General features: G+C 35.7%; 5 protein-coding genes across 12 annotated transcripts in view; 2 read left to right on the forward strand and 3 right to left on the reverse strand.

The window, feature by feature from the left end:
* The window catches only part of LOC148681268 (uncharacterized), a 482,092-nt gene that overhangs the window by 377,541 nt on the left and 86,640 nt on the right, over nt 1-17,911 (reverse strand). The gene's annotated exons all lie outside the window — the stretch shown is intronic.
* LOC141377041 (uncharacterized) overlaps nt 1-17,911 on the reverse strand; it is a 441,555-nt gene that overhangs the window by 302,725 nt on the left and 120,919 nt on the right. The gene's annotated exons all lie outside the window — the stretch shown is intronic.
* Nucleotides 1-17,911, forward strand: part of LOC148681379 (protein NLRC3-like) — a 134,468-nt gene that overhangs the window by 39,944 nt on the left and 76,613 nt on the right. The gene's annotated exons all lie outside the window — the stretch shown is intronic.
* Nucleotides 1-17,911, reverse strand: part of LOC103910934 (uncharacterized) — a 492,719-nt gene that overhangs the window by 3,219 nt on the left and 471,589 nt on the right. The window contains exons 1-2 of one of the 3 annotated variants that reach the window (XM_088650589.1): nt 2,862-2,912; nt 2,270-2,417 (exon numbers count right to left, since the gene is read on the reverse strand). The exons of 1 other annotated variant lie outside the window; for it this stretch is intronic. In XM_088650589.1, coding sequence (XP_088506715.1) covers nt 2,270-2,354 — 85 coding nt within the window. In that variant the 5' untranslated portion in view covers nt 2,355-2,417; nt 2,862-2,912. Of the gene's footprint in view, nt 1-2,269; nt 2,418-2,861; nt 2,913-17,911 lie in introns of those variants that run through there. One more of the 3 variants, XM_088650591.1, reaches the window with a different exon arrangement.
* Nucleotides 3,480-15,535, forward strand: LOC148681381 (uncharacterized). Its single transcript, XM_088650751.1, has 3 exons — nt 3,480-3,535; nt 3,971-4,120; nt 14,215-15,535. The coding sequence occupies exons 2-3, from the start codon at nt 4,036-4,038 to the stop codon at nt 14,910-14,912; spliced, it is 783 nt and encodes a 260-aa protein (XP_088506877.1). The 5' UTR covers nt 3,480-3,535; nt 3,971-4,035; the 3' UTR covers nt 14,913-15,535.

Consider the following 17,911-nt stretch of genomic DNA (forward strand, 5'->3'; position numbering starts at 1 on the left):
GTAGCAAGTGCACACAATTCACACTTATATTTGGGAGTTTGCATTATTGTATATAACTTATGCAAATGCTTAATGCCACGTTTGCTGTAAACTGGAGTGATGAGGAGATGGCGAGATGACATACTTTGCTGCTTGTTTTCCTTCGTTTGTATTTTTGTCTTTGTTTTCTTGCCTTTGTGCATGTCCTGAGATATAGCTGAAGACCTACATGATGACATTTTATATACCCGACAAGATGCAGAAATGCCATCTAAAAAGGTTTCCTGCTGTTTGTCCAATCAGGGACAGTAAAATTGTAAATAAACAAATAATAATGTTAACCCCGGGGTTTGGGAATGTGAACCGTATGTTAATGAACACCCAGGATTATTTGTTAACCCCAGGTATAGCATGAGCAGTGTGGAACATGATTACACATAACCCAGGATTCTGTTTATCCAGTGTTAGAATGACCCAGGGTAAAAAAATTTTTTGCATATCATCAGCATGCTGTAATCCATTTCTTAAGCAACAAAAGTCATTTTTAGACTAGTTTGTTGGCCAGTTGTAGTCAGTGCACTGCTAAATGTTATTGTTCCACTATAATTTGTTCGTTTTGCTCATGTCATCCCACAACATCATATAGTTTAGAATACTGTACAATGTTTTATAATAATCAATTATTTTAGTGTCCATTTCATTCAGCAGATTTCAAATTAAGGGCATCCATGTTTTTTGACATTTTAAACCAAGGTTTCTGCAGGTTTTACCAAGTTAAATGTAAGACTTTTTAAGACAATTATAAATTAAATTTTAGACTCATAAGGCTAAGGTATTTTTCAAATGGCCCAGATGAAAAAGATTTTTGTTTGTCCCATCAACAAATATTATAATTTAATACATTTAATAATAAAATAATAAATGAATAATAAAACTAAAAAACATATTTAGATATTTCTGAGCAAAATATTTTAAATATTGTATAAAAACAAGCAAGCTTTACTTGTATCCACACACTTTTCTTCCAACATACACTTTATTTAAAACAAAATAATAAAAATGTTTTAAAAGTTTTAAAACTTTAATAAACTAAATCTATGCACAACAATCTGTCCAGGTCGATGTCCTGAGCAGTAAAGACAAGGAGCACGTTAAAACAAGAGTTATTGTAAGGAAAATAATTAAACCATTATGATGAATAGAGTTAAAATGACCTTTTTGAATTAAAAGTTGAAAGTTGTATTGAGATGGATTGTTGGTGATTGTATGGGTTTTGGCCAGATTGGGTAACAAAACATGAACAAAGCAAAATGTAAAAAAAATAAATAAATAATTTTTTAGGCCTAAAACACAATATTTCAGTAAATTTAGGACTTTTTAAGGCGTGAAATTTGGAGTTTGGAATTTACGACATTTTAAGAAAACCCTATTTAAAAAAGCATTTAATAACAATTAATTGTTTTAGTGTCCATTTCATTCAGTATATTTCAAATTGGGGGCATCCACGTTTTTTGACATACTTTAAACACAATAGCCCTGGTAATTAGTTATTATAATAATAATGTAATTCTAACTCAGATACTATCTGTGGGAACTAGTAACAACTATTAAAACAAGTTTAAACACATTAAGAAGTTGATGAAGAAAAGGAAATTGTGATCAACATGACATTTGCAAATGGAAAGTGCTAAGAAAACACTATCCCCACAGTAGCAGATATCTTCTATTAGAAAACTGTTGGTCAAATATCGTCAGCAGTTATACTTTTATTTATTTATTGTTTTTTATTTATTTTCTATAGTGCAAGTGCTCAAGGACGCTTTACAAACAGTAAGAGAACAAGAAAAGCAATAACCTTTTGTCAAAATTGAGATATTGACATTTTCTTATTAAATGACATCTTATTTACATTATAGGATTTTTTTTATAAGTTGTATACATTAAGACTTTTTATTTAAAAAAAAAAAAAAATGTTACACACATACTGTTTGCTATGGGATGCAAAAAACTTTGAAGCTCAATATCTCAAAATCATTCAGAAAGTAGATAGAACCTAAAATTCCAAGGTGACGAAATGGGAGACTAATAATACATAAAATAAATGACAAAAGACATGAAAACAAGTAATGAAAGAAACTTATTCCTATCTTTCAATGAGTGCTTATGTGCATTTAGGAGAACTAGGCAGCACACTCAGGGCTGCAAGATGGATTAATTTAGTATTCTTATTATTAAAATATATCTGAATGAGGATCAAATGACTGAGTTGGTCTAAAATAAAAAAAACAACCTGTTTGTTCCCGCTGATCTTCCTGTTTGACTGTGAATGTTTCTTCAATCTTCACATCTTCACTCTCCTCTTTAATAAACGCCATCTTTATAACAGTGTGGAGATCAGTCGCTTCAGCAGCAGTTTTTCTCTGTTTGGACACTTTATTCTGTTTAAAATAAGCAAAACAATAAAAAAAATGTCCTGTTTAAAAAAAATAAAACAATGAACAGAAACAAAATAACTTCTCTTTAACACTTGCTTCAGCTGTTTCTTTATATAAGAGTCATTAACAAAAAGAAATCAGGAAAGTCAGAGCAAAAAACAATATCCACAAATGAGCTGATTAAAACTAGTACCCCATTTCTTATACAGTGAAGTATACTTAGAATGAAATAACATTATGCTATTTAATAAATTAAACCTACATTAAAACACTTATTACTCACATTTCTGTAAACTTATTCAAACAATAGCCCTCATTACTGTGAGTAAAACAGTACTACGTTGTATAAAGGGTTAAATAATATTTTCAACAGCAACTTCATAATTTAGCATTGGATGAAACTTAAATCAATTGGTTTATGTCTGTGTAAAAGTTTTAAACACAAACCTCTCTCCAGTTGAATCCCAGTGCAGGAGTGGCGCAGCCATATGATGTCACACACCACGGCAAAATAAAAGTCTTTTTTTGTTTAGCTTTTTTTTGCCACTTAATGTTGGAGTCATGCACATTTCTCCCTCGTTTTCCACTTTACACTATCGCTCTCTTTCTCTCTCTCTCTCTCTCTCTCACACACACACACACACAGAGACACACGCACAGATAAACAGTGTTTGAAATTGATCAAAACTTTTAATCTAAACATTTCTAGAACAATAAAAAAAATTAATCTACTTTATGATGACTTGCAGGTCTAAAGCACATTACTATTAATATCCAAATCTCATCCTCGTAATTATGACATCAACTTTCCTATTTCTACAACTTCATAGGCTATATCTACTATGTTTTAGTGCAGTCTAGGCACAATTGAAAAATAGGCTTAATTATAATATTTGTTAAATAAAATTAATCTATAATGTATTGCCCACATTTTTAATTAGTCTTAGTGGATTAAAAACGTTTTTTAATTGTTTTACAAATGTTTAGAGTAAATGTATCAACAAGTCATGACTGCACCAGTAAGTGACAATAAAAAGCTAAACAAAAAGACTTTTATTTTGGCGTGGCGTGTGACGTCATAAGGCTGCGCCGCTCCTGTACTGTGATTCCACTGGAATGAGGTTTGTTTGAAAGCTTTTACATGAATAAAAGCGATTGATTAAAGTTTCAGGTTTTTACCTGATAGTAAATTATGTACCTGCTATTAACAATATTATGTTTACTCTTTATACAACGTAGTACTATTTTACTCATAGTAATAAGGGCTATTGTTTGAATAAAGCAAAAGCAATGTCTGTACGTGTTTTAATGAAGGTTTAATTTATTAAATAGCATAATGTCATTTCATTCTAAGTATACATCCCTATATAAAAAATAGAGTACTACTTTTGTTCAGGTCATTTGTGGCATTTTGTTTCTTGCTCAGACTTTTACCTGATTTCTGCTTAATGACTCTCATATAAAGAAACTGTTGAAGAGAAGTTATTTTGTTGCTGTTCATTGTTTTATTCATTTTGTACAGGACATTTTTTTAATGTTATGTTCATTTTAAACAGGATAAAGTGTCCAAACACAGAGAAAAACTGCTGCTGAAGCGACTGATCTCCACACTGTTATAAAGATGGCGTTTATTAAAGAGGAGAGTGAAGATGTGAAGATTGAAGAAACATTCACAGTCAAACAGGAAGATCCGCAGGAACAAACAGGTTGATTTTCATTCTCAAAGACCAACTCAATCATTTGATCCTCATTCAGATATATTTTAATAATAAGTATACTAAATTAATCCATCTTGCAGCCCTGAGGGTGCTGCCTAGTTCTCCTAAATGCACATAAGCACTCATTGAAAGACAGGAATAAGTTTCTTTCTTGTTCTTATCTCTTTTGTCATTCTTTTATGTATTATTAGTCTCTTATTTTATCTACGCTCTTAAGGTTATTGCTTTTCTTGTTCTCTTACTGTTTGTAAAGCGTCCTTGTGCACTGGCGCTATATAAAATAAATAAAAACATTAAATTTGTTTTTATATAAACCTACAGTATTCTCATAGGAGATATCTGCTATTACAGGGATAGTGTTGGCTTAGTACTTTCCATTTGCATATGTCACGTTGATCACAATTCCTTTTTCATCAACTTTTTCATGGGTTTAAACTTGTTTTTTATAGTAGTTGTTGCTAGTTCTCACAGATATTATCTGAGTTAGAATTACATAATTATTATTATTATAACTAATTTCCAGGGCTGTTGTGTTTAAACAGGGTTTCAGGGGTCTTAAAATGTCTTAAATTCCAAAATCTAAACTTTTAGGCCTTAAAAAGTCTTAGATTTACTTAAATATTGTGTTGTAGGTCTTAACTCTTGTTTTAAACAAGTCTTCATTTTTATTTGTTCATGTTTTTCTACCCAATCTGGCCAAAACCCATACAATCACTAACAATCCATCTCAATAAAACCTTTAACTTTTTATTCAAAAAGGTCATTTTAACTTTATTTATCATAATGCTTTAATTATTTAACTTACAATAACATTTGTTTAAACTTGCTCCATGTATTTACTGCTGAGGACATCAACCTAGACAGATTGTTGTGCAGAGATTTAGTTTATTATAGTTTTTAAAACTTTTAAAACATTTGTTCATTTTTTTACTATTTTTTCAAAGAAAGTTTATGTTTGGAAAAGTGTATGGATAAGTAAAGCTTGCTTGTTTTTACACAATATTTAAAATCTTTTGCTAAGAAATATCTAAATTATTGTATTTTTTATTATTCATTTATTATTTGGTTATTAAATATATAAAATTATAATATTTTTTACAGAACAAAAAAAAATCTTTTCCATCTGGGTCATTTGAAAAATTATTTTGCCTTTAGCCCTTTATGAGTCTAAAATTTCATTCATAATGGTCTTAAAAATGTCATAAAAGTCTTGCTTTTTACTTGGCGAAACGTGCTGAAACCCTGGTTTAAATTATATTATTTATATTAACTTATATTATTTCATTTTTAACAATCAATTAAATTACACAGTGGTTTTATATCCGCTGTGTTTTTTATATTATATATATATAAAAAGTTTATAGTGATATAAAATATACTACAGTTTGATGGTAAAAATATAACCTAGTGATATTTTGAGTAAAAGCAATACCGACATTTAAGAATGCATATTTATTTGACTCATTCATTCGACTTGTTTATTGGTGCATATAAAGGGTATTATATAAATCATACAACAGTACATTGTAGAGCTGCACAATTAATCGTTAAAAGATCGCGATCTCGATTCGACCCCCTAGACCATGGGTCACCAAACTTGTTCCTGGAGGGCCGGTGTCCTACAGATTTTAGCTCCAACTCTAATCAAACACACCTGAACAAACTAATCAAGGTCTTACTAGGTATACTTGAAACATCCAGAAAGGTGTGTTGAGGCAGGTTGGAGCTAAACCCTGCAGGGATACCGGCCCTCTAGGACCGAGATTGGTGACCCCTGCCCTAGACGATCTTAATCCTGCATTTCTACGATTCTGTCAATCATTCTTTTAAGTTCAGGAAAGAAAAAAAGGCGGCCGGTCGAGTCTTTTCATTGTTTCACATACGTTGCTCAGTGACATTGACACCTCCAAATGATGTTGAATGGAGAATGAAAATACTGTATTTATAAGCTATAGTTTACCTAGAAATGTCATTTTTGTCTTCATATAATGATGTTTTCGCGGCCAAGAAATCACACGTGACGTGAGCTGCTGAACGTGAGCAGAAAAGGCGCGTGCTCTACTTCATAATAGACACATGCGCGTCTACTTTAGGGAACAGAACCTGCATATGTTGCGAGTAACAGGTAATAAAGTTGTAAATAATATTCAGTTTGTGGCACAGAGTGATCGTTTGGGAGCCGTGCGGGAAGTATTAACAGTACTAAAGTGTGCACTTCATTTAAATGATCAAATCGCATTTTAGAGTTATGATTACGACAAGCTTTGATATGTTTTTTTTTCTTTCATAGCGAACCCACAGTTGTGCATGAAAATAAATGTTTACAGTGTCCGTATAACTACTCTAGCCTATTTAATGTTGAATATAATCTGATAATGACAAATGTCTGATTTTACCAGTGAATACAATTGTCTAATATGACAGATTGCAGGCATATATCTCAAACATAATAATTCAACATCATAATTATTATAAGTAGAACAGAATTATTTATAGAAACCAGTAGACCAAGACATAATATTATTATCGATGTTGTGCCATGTGTTTGTTTTTACCATACTTTTATTTTACATCTACAGAATCCTGAGAGAATCGTGATCTTAAATTTAAGCAAAAAAATCGCGATTCTCATTTTAGCCAGAATCGTGCAGCTCTAGTACATTGGACAGTTACAGTGCCACTCTGTAAAGCTTTCAAGCAAAGTCCAAAAATATTATAAAGGGTTGACTTTCTACCGTAGACTTTTGGACGGCCGACATTACAACACTCAGTAACCGTCCTTCAGGTGGTCTCGCTGGAATTAAATTAACAAGCCGCCTGGGCTTTGAATTAAAAAGTGCAATTATGGGGGCGCACGTGAGCTCGACGAGGATGGCTGCGTAGTTTGAGAGCTCTCCTCAACTTCGCGTAAAAAAACTATTCCTACCTTTTACAAACTGACTATTAACCTGGGTCTGGCTATGCCTAAACCACTGCCTTTGAAGGAATGTGATATTTTTACTAAAGCACGCAAGACGACGAGTACACGAAGCGCGAAAGTATCACCTTCGACAGAGAGTGTGGAGGCCGGCAGCATGGCGGACTTAGCTGAGGTGCTAACTGAGTTAAAAGCGCTTCGCTCCGAATTCGGATCAAAACTAGATGGCATAAACAACCGCCTTGAACTAATGGCAAGCTCTGTCTCAGTTTTGGAAAACAGCCTGACTGACATCAAACGTGAGATTTCTGCGAACGAGAAACGCATAGAGGAAACGGAGTCGCGCATTTCTGCAATTGAGGACAGACTGGACAGAACGGAGTCTGAGTTGACCATGGCGACCAAACGGATTGCACATCTGGAAATGAAAACGGACGACTTGGAAAACCGCGGAAGGAGGAAGAACATCCGTGTGTTCGGTCTTAAGGAAGGAGCAGAGGGTACACGCTCTTTACTGGACTTTATACACGACACACTCCCTCAATGGATAGGTCTTGAACCCGATAAATCCTTCACACTGGAAAGGGCCCATCGTACGCTGGCACCTGCAACTCCTAACCAAAACAGACCGGTGCTCGTCCGCTTTCTCAAATTTCAAGACAAGGAATTTGTACTGCGCAACGCGAGAAATCGAGATATCATCCACGATGGATCCAAAATCTCATTTGCCCAAGATCTCTCAGCAGAAACGATTCGACAGAGGCGTGAGTTTAACGATGTCAAAAGAAAGTTTTTGAGCATGGGAAACTTCCGCGGGTTTCACCATCCCTGTAAGCTGAGGGTGCTCCACAACGGTAAGATCCAGCTGTTCTCCACACCGCACGAAGCCGAGGAGTTCCATCGCAGCATTAGCACTACTTGACCGCAAACTTTATGACCAGGTTGGACCATTTGTTTGGGAATAGATATATTTTACCTGTTACATAACTAAAGACTAAATTTTGAACTTATCCGTTAACCACCTGTATACTTAATATGAGGACATAATTCCCGTTTTCCTGGATTTTATTACTATTAACGTTATTATTTTGTTTGCTTTTTGCTACGATCCCTATACAAAATCTTGCTTTTTCTTAGTTAAATAATTTTTGGTTGACTTAAATAACGGGAGCTTTGTTATATTCAATTTCATTCATAAAGTAAAGCTGCAGGCTATGTCTAGCCTAACGTTACATGTTAATATACTCTTTTACGCGTTGTTGTGGACACCTATTGTTGGCCGTTTTAATTAGGTGCTACAGGAAAGTTGTGGTTATATAAAGATGCCTTGTCATTTGGGGACTAGGCTTTTGTTCTGGGGGTGGGGGGATGTCTCGTTTCGTTTTTTATATATTTTTTTATTTTTTCCTTCTTTTATTTATTATTATTATGTTCACACTGCTCCATTACTTCGAGTCACACAACAAAATATGGAAACATACGATTTCCAATGGCTAACAATATACTTAATATAATGTCATTTAATGTCAGAGGCTTAGGGCATCCTATTAAACGTAAAAGAATTCTTACATTCTTAAAAAAGGAAAAGGCTGATGTTGCACTACTACAGGAAACACATCAGTCCAGTGAGGAGCATAAAAAACTTAAAAGAGATTGGGTAGGACAGGTATATTTTTCAAGTTTTGCGAGTAATAAAAGGGGGGTAGCAACACTGATTCATAAAAATCTTCCATTTATATTTAAAGAACAATTTAATGACCCAGAGGGTCGGTATGTACTTATACATGGAACACTCTACGGCAGGGAACTTACATTGCTCAACATCTATGCCCCAAACGCAGACTGTCCTAAATTCATGATAAAAATGATTACCCTATTTAGCCAATACAATACAGAGTTTGGAACAATAGCTGGAGATTTCAATTGTTGTATGGAAAGTAGCTTAGATAAATCTTCACCCTTTGCCTCTAACCCCAATGCGTCAAAGGCTTTAAAAATGGCTTCTAATGATGCAGGCCTTGTTGATGTGTGGAGAGAGTTTAATCCTTTAGTTAAAGATTATACCTTTTATTCAGCGAGACACAAGACATATTCTCGATTGGACTTTTTTCTCGTACCACAGGGTTTACTACCATCTGTTAATTCCTGTAGTATAGGTTCAATCCTTATATCTGACCATGCACCAGTCTACCTTCGGCTGTTGCTACACGAACAGATTCACTCAACAAGGTACTGGAAATTTAATTCTTCATTCCTTACGAACACAGAAGCCTGTAATAATATTTGGCAATGGCTGGAACAATACAGACAAGAAAATGAGGCCTCCCCTGTCACTCCTGCAGTGATTTGGGATGCAGCTAAAGCAGTGCTTAGGGGACAACTGATTTCATATGCATCTGCAAGGAAAAAAAAGATAAACAAACAAACTGAACAACTGAAAACAGAGCTTTCCTGCTTAGAACAACTTCACAAACAGTCACCTACAGAGGCAAACAAGAAGAAGCTCAACACTGTTAGAAATAGTCTTAACTTACTTCAAATTGATCATGCCAAAAAACTTTTATTTTTTACTAAACAACACTATCATGAATATGGTAATAAACCAAGCAAGCTTTTAGCCTATCAACTCAAAAAGGAGCAGGCTGAACGTACTATAAAATGTATACGTAATGCAGCAGGCCAACTGAAATATGATTTGCAATCAATAAAATCCTCTTTTTTTGACTACTATACAAAGCTCTATACATCAGATAACCCCTCCGAAGTTGATATTAAGTTGTTTTTGCAGCAGATATCCTTGCCCTCAATATCTGAGGAGGAAAAGGAACTACTAGATTCTCCATTTACTTCAGAGGAGGTGTTTCAAGCTATTTTATCACTCCCCACTGGAAAAGCACCGGGCTTGGATGGATATCCTGTAGAATTCTACAAGGCCTTTTGGCCTCAGATTGAACCCTTGTTTATGCCAATGATTACAGATTTTGTTCAAAATGGAACTCTTCCCGAAACATTGAAGATAGCTGCAATATCCTTGATACACAAGAAAGATAAAGATGCCTCAGAATGTAGCTCTTTCCGCCCTATTTCATTGCTCCCAGTTGACTTTAAAATAATATCCAAATTAATCGCTCGTAGATTAGAAAACTTACTGCCCAAACTTATCAATCCTGACCAATCTGGCTTTGTAAAAACTCGAAATGAATTTGACAATGTTAGACGATTACTAAATATAATTGACCACTCGGCCCTGTACAAACAACCAGCATTAATAATATCTCTGGACGCTGAAAAAGCGTTTGACAGGGTCGAGTGGCCATACCTATTCTCAGTTCTAAAGAAATTCAATATTGGCGATAGATGTCTTGGGTGGATAAAGTCTATGTATAGCAACCCGCAAGCCCAAATATGTGTAAATGGGACTCTGTCCGAAAAACTTGGTCTGCATAGAGGATGTCGGCAGGGATGCCCCCTGTCCCCGTTTTTATTTAATTTAGCCATCGAACCATTTGCAGAGGCCGTACGGCTCAGCAGTAAAATATCAGGGATTTGTATTGATAAAATAGAAAACAGAATTTCACTATATGCCGACGATATAATCCTGTACTTAAACAATCCAGAAAATTCAGTACCAGCAGCACTAGATCTGATAAATACATTTGGGAGAATATCAGGCTATAAAATTAATCTATCAAAGTCTAATGCATTTTTAATGAACATGCCAATTTCTAATAAGCTAAAGACCACCTCACCTTTCACCTGGTCTCAGACTGGATTTAAATATTTAGGGGTGAATGTTTCTCCTAATCTCAAAGATTTATTTCACATAAACTACCCCCCACTTATTAAAAAGATTAAGGAAGATTTGGAACATTGGAATTTGCTCCCCATTTCACTGCTTGGAAGAATTAACGTAATAAAAATGAATATATTACCAAGAATTAATTTTTTATTTCAATCCTTGCCCTGTTACTTAAATAAAGATTTTTTCAAAAATGTTAACAAACTGATAAGCTCTTTTATCTGGAAGAACTCTGCACCCAGAATATCTTTTAAAACACTAACTAACACAAAAGAGAAAGGAGGGTTAGGCCTTCCTGACTTACAGTTATACTATTGGTCTGCGCAGATAAAGGGGATGATTGGTTGGATACAACCATCAAGAACTGCTCACTGGACAGATATTGAAGAAGCTCTTTGCTCACCTATACCTCTGACATCTCTTCCTTTCATTAACAATATGGGAAAATTACCCCCAGTGACAAGAACCTATGTTATCCACAACATTCTTCGGGCCTGGCAAGATGCAAAAAGGTTTTGTGGTTTCTCTGCTAAAATATCTATGCTAGCCCCTCTGTCCCCTAACCCAGATTTGCCACCTTCGCTTGGGAAATCTTTGTTTATAAAGTGGAAAGAACATGGTATATGTCAGTTCCGAGATCTGTTTATCAATGATACCCTTTAATCCTTCATAGACTTAAGGCAAGAGTTCAAGATACCAAGACAGGATTTTTATAAATATCTGCAAATTCGCCATTTGATAATTAGTCACGAAAAGAGAGGTCAACTATCCCTAAAGCTTTCCAATATAGAGGAGATTTTGGTGAACTCTGAATCTTTAAAAGGAAAAATCTCGGAGATATATTCTGCACTATTAGAATATTACAACTCTTCACTGGGATCACTCAAAAACGTGTGGCAAAGAGATTTGGGATATAATTTTAATGACGATCAGTGGGAGGCTATATGCCAGAATACTTTCATTCCCCTTTCCAATAACAGAATAACTGAACAAAATTATAAATTTATACATAGGATGTATCTGACCCCACTTCGTTTGAGCAAAATGTACCCTAATGTATCATCCAGGTGTCACAGATGTAAAGCCTATTTAGGATCAATCATGCATGTTTTTTGGGAATGCAAAAAGCTAAAATCTTTCTGGAAAGCAGTACAGGACTTTACAGCCAAAGCTTTGCAAGTTCCATTGGACAACACACCAACACTATACCTCTTTGGTACAGAACTGAACAAGACACTTGATCCTATTTCTATAAAGAGACTCGGCATCATCTCCTATCTAGCAAAAAAATGCATTTTGCTCAACTGGAACCAACAAAAACCTCCAACATTTGAACTCTTTATAAAACTCTTGAATGAAACAATGCCCTTGGAACAATATACATACTACTTAAAAAACAAAGGGGATGCCTTTCAAAAAATATGGATGCCTCTAATGATCCTCTGACTCTATGAACACATCTGATGTATTTTCACAATATGTGTGACCTTAATCACTGCATAACTTTGTGTATTATGTTTTATTTTTATTCTTTTTTGTATTTTGTTGGTATGTTTATTTATTTCTTTATTATTATTATTTTGAAATAATTTAATTATAGATTTTTTTTTTCTCTTTGCCTTTTGCTGCTATATTTGTCTACTGATATATTTGTCTTTGCCCTTTTTTGTTTACGTTTGTATGTTCATTAAAACCAATAAAAAAAAAAAAAAAAAAAAAAAAAAAAAAGTGCAATTATTTCCTCGTTGTCAAAAGAGTTTGCATGTTCGTGTTCCATGAATATAGTGATGGTGTTGTGGAATTTGGACATCGATGATGTTAAGCTTGTCTACATTCGCTTTACTTGTTGTGCGGCAGAAAACAGAAAGTCTTTCAGCAACAAATGCAGTCGTTGGTAAATTTCTCTCCCGCATCAGAGCGGGTTTTGTGCTGTCAAATACAGCAATAAACTCACATTCAGTCAGGTGAAGTAAAAGTCTCATTGCCTTGTCAATCAAATTAATCAAGCTCTAGCCATAAATAAAAACAATAGGCTATTTCATTGTTTTTAAGATTTTAGATGACAGGTTAGTAATTATGTCACACATTATTATATGCACGTCAATTAAATAATAACTTTAAATAAATAAAATATCTTCGTAAGAATGTGATGAGTTATACACTTCTCTTCTAGAGACCGCTCTATGGTTTAAAAACCCTTTCAAACAGTAGTGTATTTTATTGAGGATGAATGTCTGATGACTAATGCGCTTCTGCTGAGCCAGCTGTGGTAGCTTGGCAACAGAGCCGCGACGTCAACACAGAATGTGTCAGCACAGCTCAGCACGGTTGCTCTGCTTATAGTTTGATTTAATCATTTACAACTGACACACTCCCCAGCACTGCCACAGCAGTTAAAACGTCTCTCCAGAGGCATACTTTTCTTCTAATACTGACTTTCATCGCACCTCTGCAGTCGCAGAGATGCTGAGCTGAGCTTAATTTCCCTCTACACCACTGCTGCAGCAGTGATGATCTGCTGAGCTCATATACACTTCCATTTAGCCATTCACTACTGATACACTCCCCAGCACTGTCACAGCGGTTAAAGCGTCTCTGCGGAGGCATATTTCCCTTCCAATATTGACTTTCATTGCACTTCTGCAGCAGAGACGCTCCGCTGAGCTTCATTCCCCTTCGCACCACTGCTGCAGCACTGACGCTGGATCATTCATCCATACCACTACTGACACACCCCCATCACTGCCAAAGCAGTTAAAACACTTCTGCAAAAGCATAGTTTTACTTTTTATTATTGACTTCCATCGCACATCACAACAAAGACGCTCCGCTGAGCTTCATTCCCCTCTGCACCACTGCCGCAGCAGTGATGCTCTGCCTGAGCTTTGTTACACTTCCAAATTTTTATTCTGATACTCTGTTCTGCCACAGTAGTATAATTGCCCCTGTGGATGCATAGTTACCTTTTAATAATTTCATGATACTGACACTCTTCACACGTGTGCAGCAGCAGAGACACTCTGCTGAACTTTATAGCTACATTTCACCACTGCCATTGTAAGCCTCTCTAACAGAGCTCACGCATACTTGCTTCAAACCATTATATTTACCTCACTCTCCCGCCCGGTCCATGCAATTAACACTGGCTCGGGAGCACACACAGTTGTACATATTCAGTCAGCCAGTACACCACTCCAGTAGCAACGTCCACTCTTCTCTCACCATTTACACCCGCATCGGCCCCTTTTTGCTCCTACAAGCTTTTCTAGCACAATTTGTAACATCTTTATATACCCAGCAGCCAGGTATTGCATTGATTAGAGTTTTAAGACTTAATGAAAACTAATGTTCTTTTGTATATTTCAGACCTAATTGAAGAGAATGAGGGGAGTAAAGAGGAGGAACATCATGTCAAAATTGAGGAACAAACGCATTTACAGACTGATGGTAGTTTGAAAGGGAGATACGAGAATTGTTTCACCTGCACTCAGTGTGGAAAGAGTTTGTCAAGCAAAAGCAAACTTAATATTCACATGAGGATCCACACAGGAGAGAAACCATTTACTTGCACTCAATGTGGGAAAACTTTCAGGCAATCATCATCCCTTAATCAACACATGAGGATCCACACTGGAGAGAAACCATTCACATGCACTCAGTGTGGGAAGAGTTTCAGGCAATTATCATCCCTTAATCAACACATGATGATCCACACTGGAGAGAAACCATTCACCTGCACTCAGTGTGGAAAGAGTTTGTCAAGCAAAAGCAAACTTAATATTCACATGAGGATCCACACTGGAGAGAAACCATTTACTTGCACTCAGTGTGGGAAGAGTTTTAACTGCTTATCACACCTTAATCAACACACAAGGATCCACACTGGAGAGAAACCATTCACATGCACTCAGTGTGGGAAGAGTTTCGGCCAATCATCATCCCTTAATCTACACATGACGAGCCACACCAGAGAGAAACCATTCACCTGCACTCAGTGTGGGAAGAGTTTCACCCAATCATCAGACCTTAATAAACACATGAATACCCACACTGGTGTGAAATAGTATATGTGCTTGGGTGTGAGAAGACTTTTATTAAAGCTCCAAAATTGAAACTGCACCAGATGATTCACAATGGAGAGACCGCACAAGTGTTCACACTGTGACAAGAGGTTTAATCGGTTAACACATCTAAAAACACAAAAGAGGATTCACTCTGGAGAGAAACCATACAGATCTGATTAGTGTCTACAGAGTTTTGCTCATTCGACGCAAACACATGACATGAATGCAGCAAAACATTTTCTCATGTGCACAGGATGTTTCTGTCTGAATAATCTTTGAAAAGGCTGAGTGACTCTATACTGTTTACCAACACTCCTACACTGCAGTAGGTGGGGTTGTTAATGTGTTGTGTCTACCGTAAACACACTGGTGGTGACTAAGAGAAGAACAGTTTCACAAACATCTGACAAACAGCACCTCTTGACTTAGCCGGTTAGTGACTTAGCCAATGTCACTGTTTAAATGTCATCAAATCTAAATATTTACCTTTAACATTCAGATAGCAAAGAGTTAACTGTAATTAACCATTGAACTCTCAATGAATTTAAACATGTGTTTGTAACCTAATATGGATGGCAGTCTTCAATTTCACAGCTTCAAATTAATAAAACCTTTCACAATTATTATTATTTCCCGAGAGTAAACAGAATCAGGAAAATAAGTCATCATTAACCATTGCAAACAGAGCCGGATAACCCATCCATTTAAAGCTCATCTCATGGTCTGTATCATCTTTTCATTAGATTCACTCAGCATTATTGACTTCTGCAATGTTTGATATTTTGCTTATTCAATCGATGATGATATAACACTCATTCCAGAGGTTAGTGACAATATTCATACAAGGACAAATCATAACTAAGTTTGCTTTAGGTGTTGAACTCGCACAAATTTATTCTTAAAATTCTTTTTCCAGTTTCACCTAGATCTTCACCTTTTATCAGGTTTCAAAGTTTTCATGTTTATAATCAATGTCTTTTCTGAGACAATCAGCTGGTGTGTTTTGTTTTCTTAATATTGTTGCTAAGCAAGTCGATAACAGAAACAAAACACCACTCACGGCTTCACTCAAACAGTCTCTGTCTCTCTGTTTCATGCACAGAAATTTTCAATAGTCTTAGACTATAACATTAAAATGATTACAATTCAGAATCTTTAATCATTCACCAGCATTCCAAATGTCAAAAGTTTGATCTCTTAAAACTCAGTTGGAATTATTTAAAGACTAAGAGAATTTCTTGTAATTATTTTATCTTAACTGCTTAATTCCATTCAGCTGTGTTATCCAAACCATCTCACAGCCAGTCTTTATCTTTAGCCAACACCATCTTGAAATTGTCCTTTGCCATGCATAAGGACCTGCATCAGTAAAATAGTATGAAAAATCAGACACATCAGTAAAAAATAATCTCAGCTTCACATTCAGGAATTCAGCATTCTTAAAATTCAGACATATAAAATATCTAGTGCTGTTAAAGCAGCCAACCACATCGATATTGGTAAAATTTTAAGAAACTGTACTGTCTCCAATGGTTCTCGAAAGCCCATTGCCATTAACTTTTTACCAATCATCTCCTTCAGGGTATCATACCCTGGCATAGTCCGTTAATGCTTGTCCCAAGGACAGACATGTCCTCAATAAAGGCAGGATTCTCGTGATCAGGTCTGGACGGGGCCACTGAGGCAGATTACTGTAACTTCAAACAGTTCCCCTCTAAGGATGCTTTAGGCCAATAGAGCATCACCCCAGTCCAGCACCATCTTTCACATTAAACATCCCCCTTTTCGGGTAGACGCCCTGGGGTTTAGGAGGGGTCCCATGTCTTCTACAGTCAGAAGACAATCACCTGTGATATCATGTCATTAGTTTTTTGATTATCAGGTTGCTGTAGACCTAGTTATAATCATATTTATTCAATATAGTTATTATGATATTTATACATGATCAAACTAGTTGCTTTCTCCGCTTCAGTGATGTCCAGCAGCAGAATAACAGCTTGTTAATTCAAGCTCGTGCAGAGGATGAGACGGACAAAAGTAACCAATGCATGCCCTTCTTTTACTAATTTTTGTGTTGTCAGATTCACAGTGCAAACAGCTCCTGGTAGGAATAACTCGAGTGAACATAAAACAAAGCCGATTAAAACTTTCTTGCTCTGCTCAGCTGCACAGCACACAGCGAGCTCAAATAATCCAGCATGCATGTCGAACTACACTACCCACAATACACTTCGCTATGGAGTACAAATCCCGTATATATTCTATTTCCCCTCTCCTACAACACTAGTGTGCAACTTAAGCAAAACTAATACTAAAATTGTTTTACATTTGGTTTTGTAGTTCGGGCCTAAATAAATGTTTGTTGCCGTTTTTAATTTTTTTAAGTTAATTTGAATGATTATATATAAGCCATTTGACATTATTAACGCATTTATTGGGTAAAATTGTGCTTTTTACTGTCATTCAATGTGTTTTGGTCATTATCAATGCACTGTCACTTTAATTGAGCATGAGCAGCGCGGCAAAAATAGACCCAGCGCCGAAACTATCGCTGCTGCTGCGTGCGGTATGAAAGCTCTAATCTGTTAACATGGATGCCGAAAACACAGGCGCTGCTCACGCTCTGCTCACGCGCCGCTGATGCTTGCGGTGTGAAACAGACGTTAGCTGACATCTAATGAGAGAGAAAAGACAGTTTTGAGCAATCCAGAACTGTTAATGCTTGTTTACTAGATTAAAACATAAATTAAACATAACATTAACCTCAATAACATAATTTTATTGTAATCTTTTTACTCAAGCCCGTCCTAAAACATATAAAACAGAGTTGAAATGCATTTTCAAAGTAATGCTGTTACAGTCAACAATAGTTTTAGATCTTTCAGGGGTTAACTGCATCCATCAAAGTATTATTTGAAACCCCCATTTATGTTACATATATATTATTAAAAATATATATATCCAACCATAAAGCTGCTTATTTGCACAGACTTACATGG

The sequence above is a fragment of the Danio rerio genome, chromosome 4 (genome assembly GCF_052040795.2).
Source record: "Danio rerio strain M-AB ecotype USA chromosome 4, GRCz13ab, whole genome shotgun sequence".
In the NCBI taxonomy this organism is placed as follows: Eukaryota; Metazoa; Chordata; class Actinopteri; order Cypriniformes; family Danionidae; genus Danio; species Danio rerio.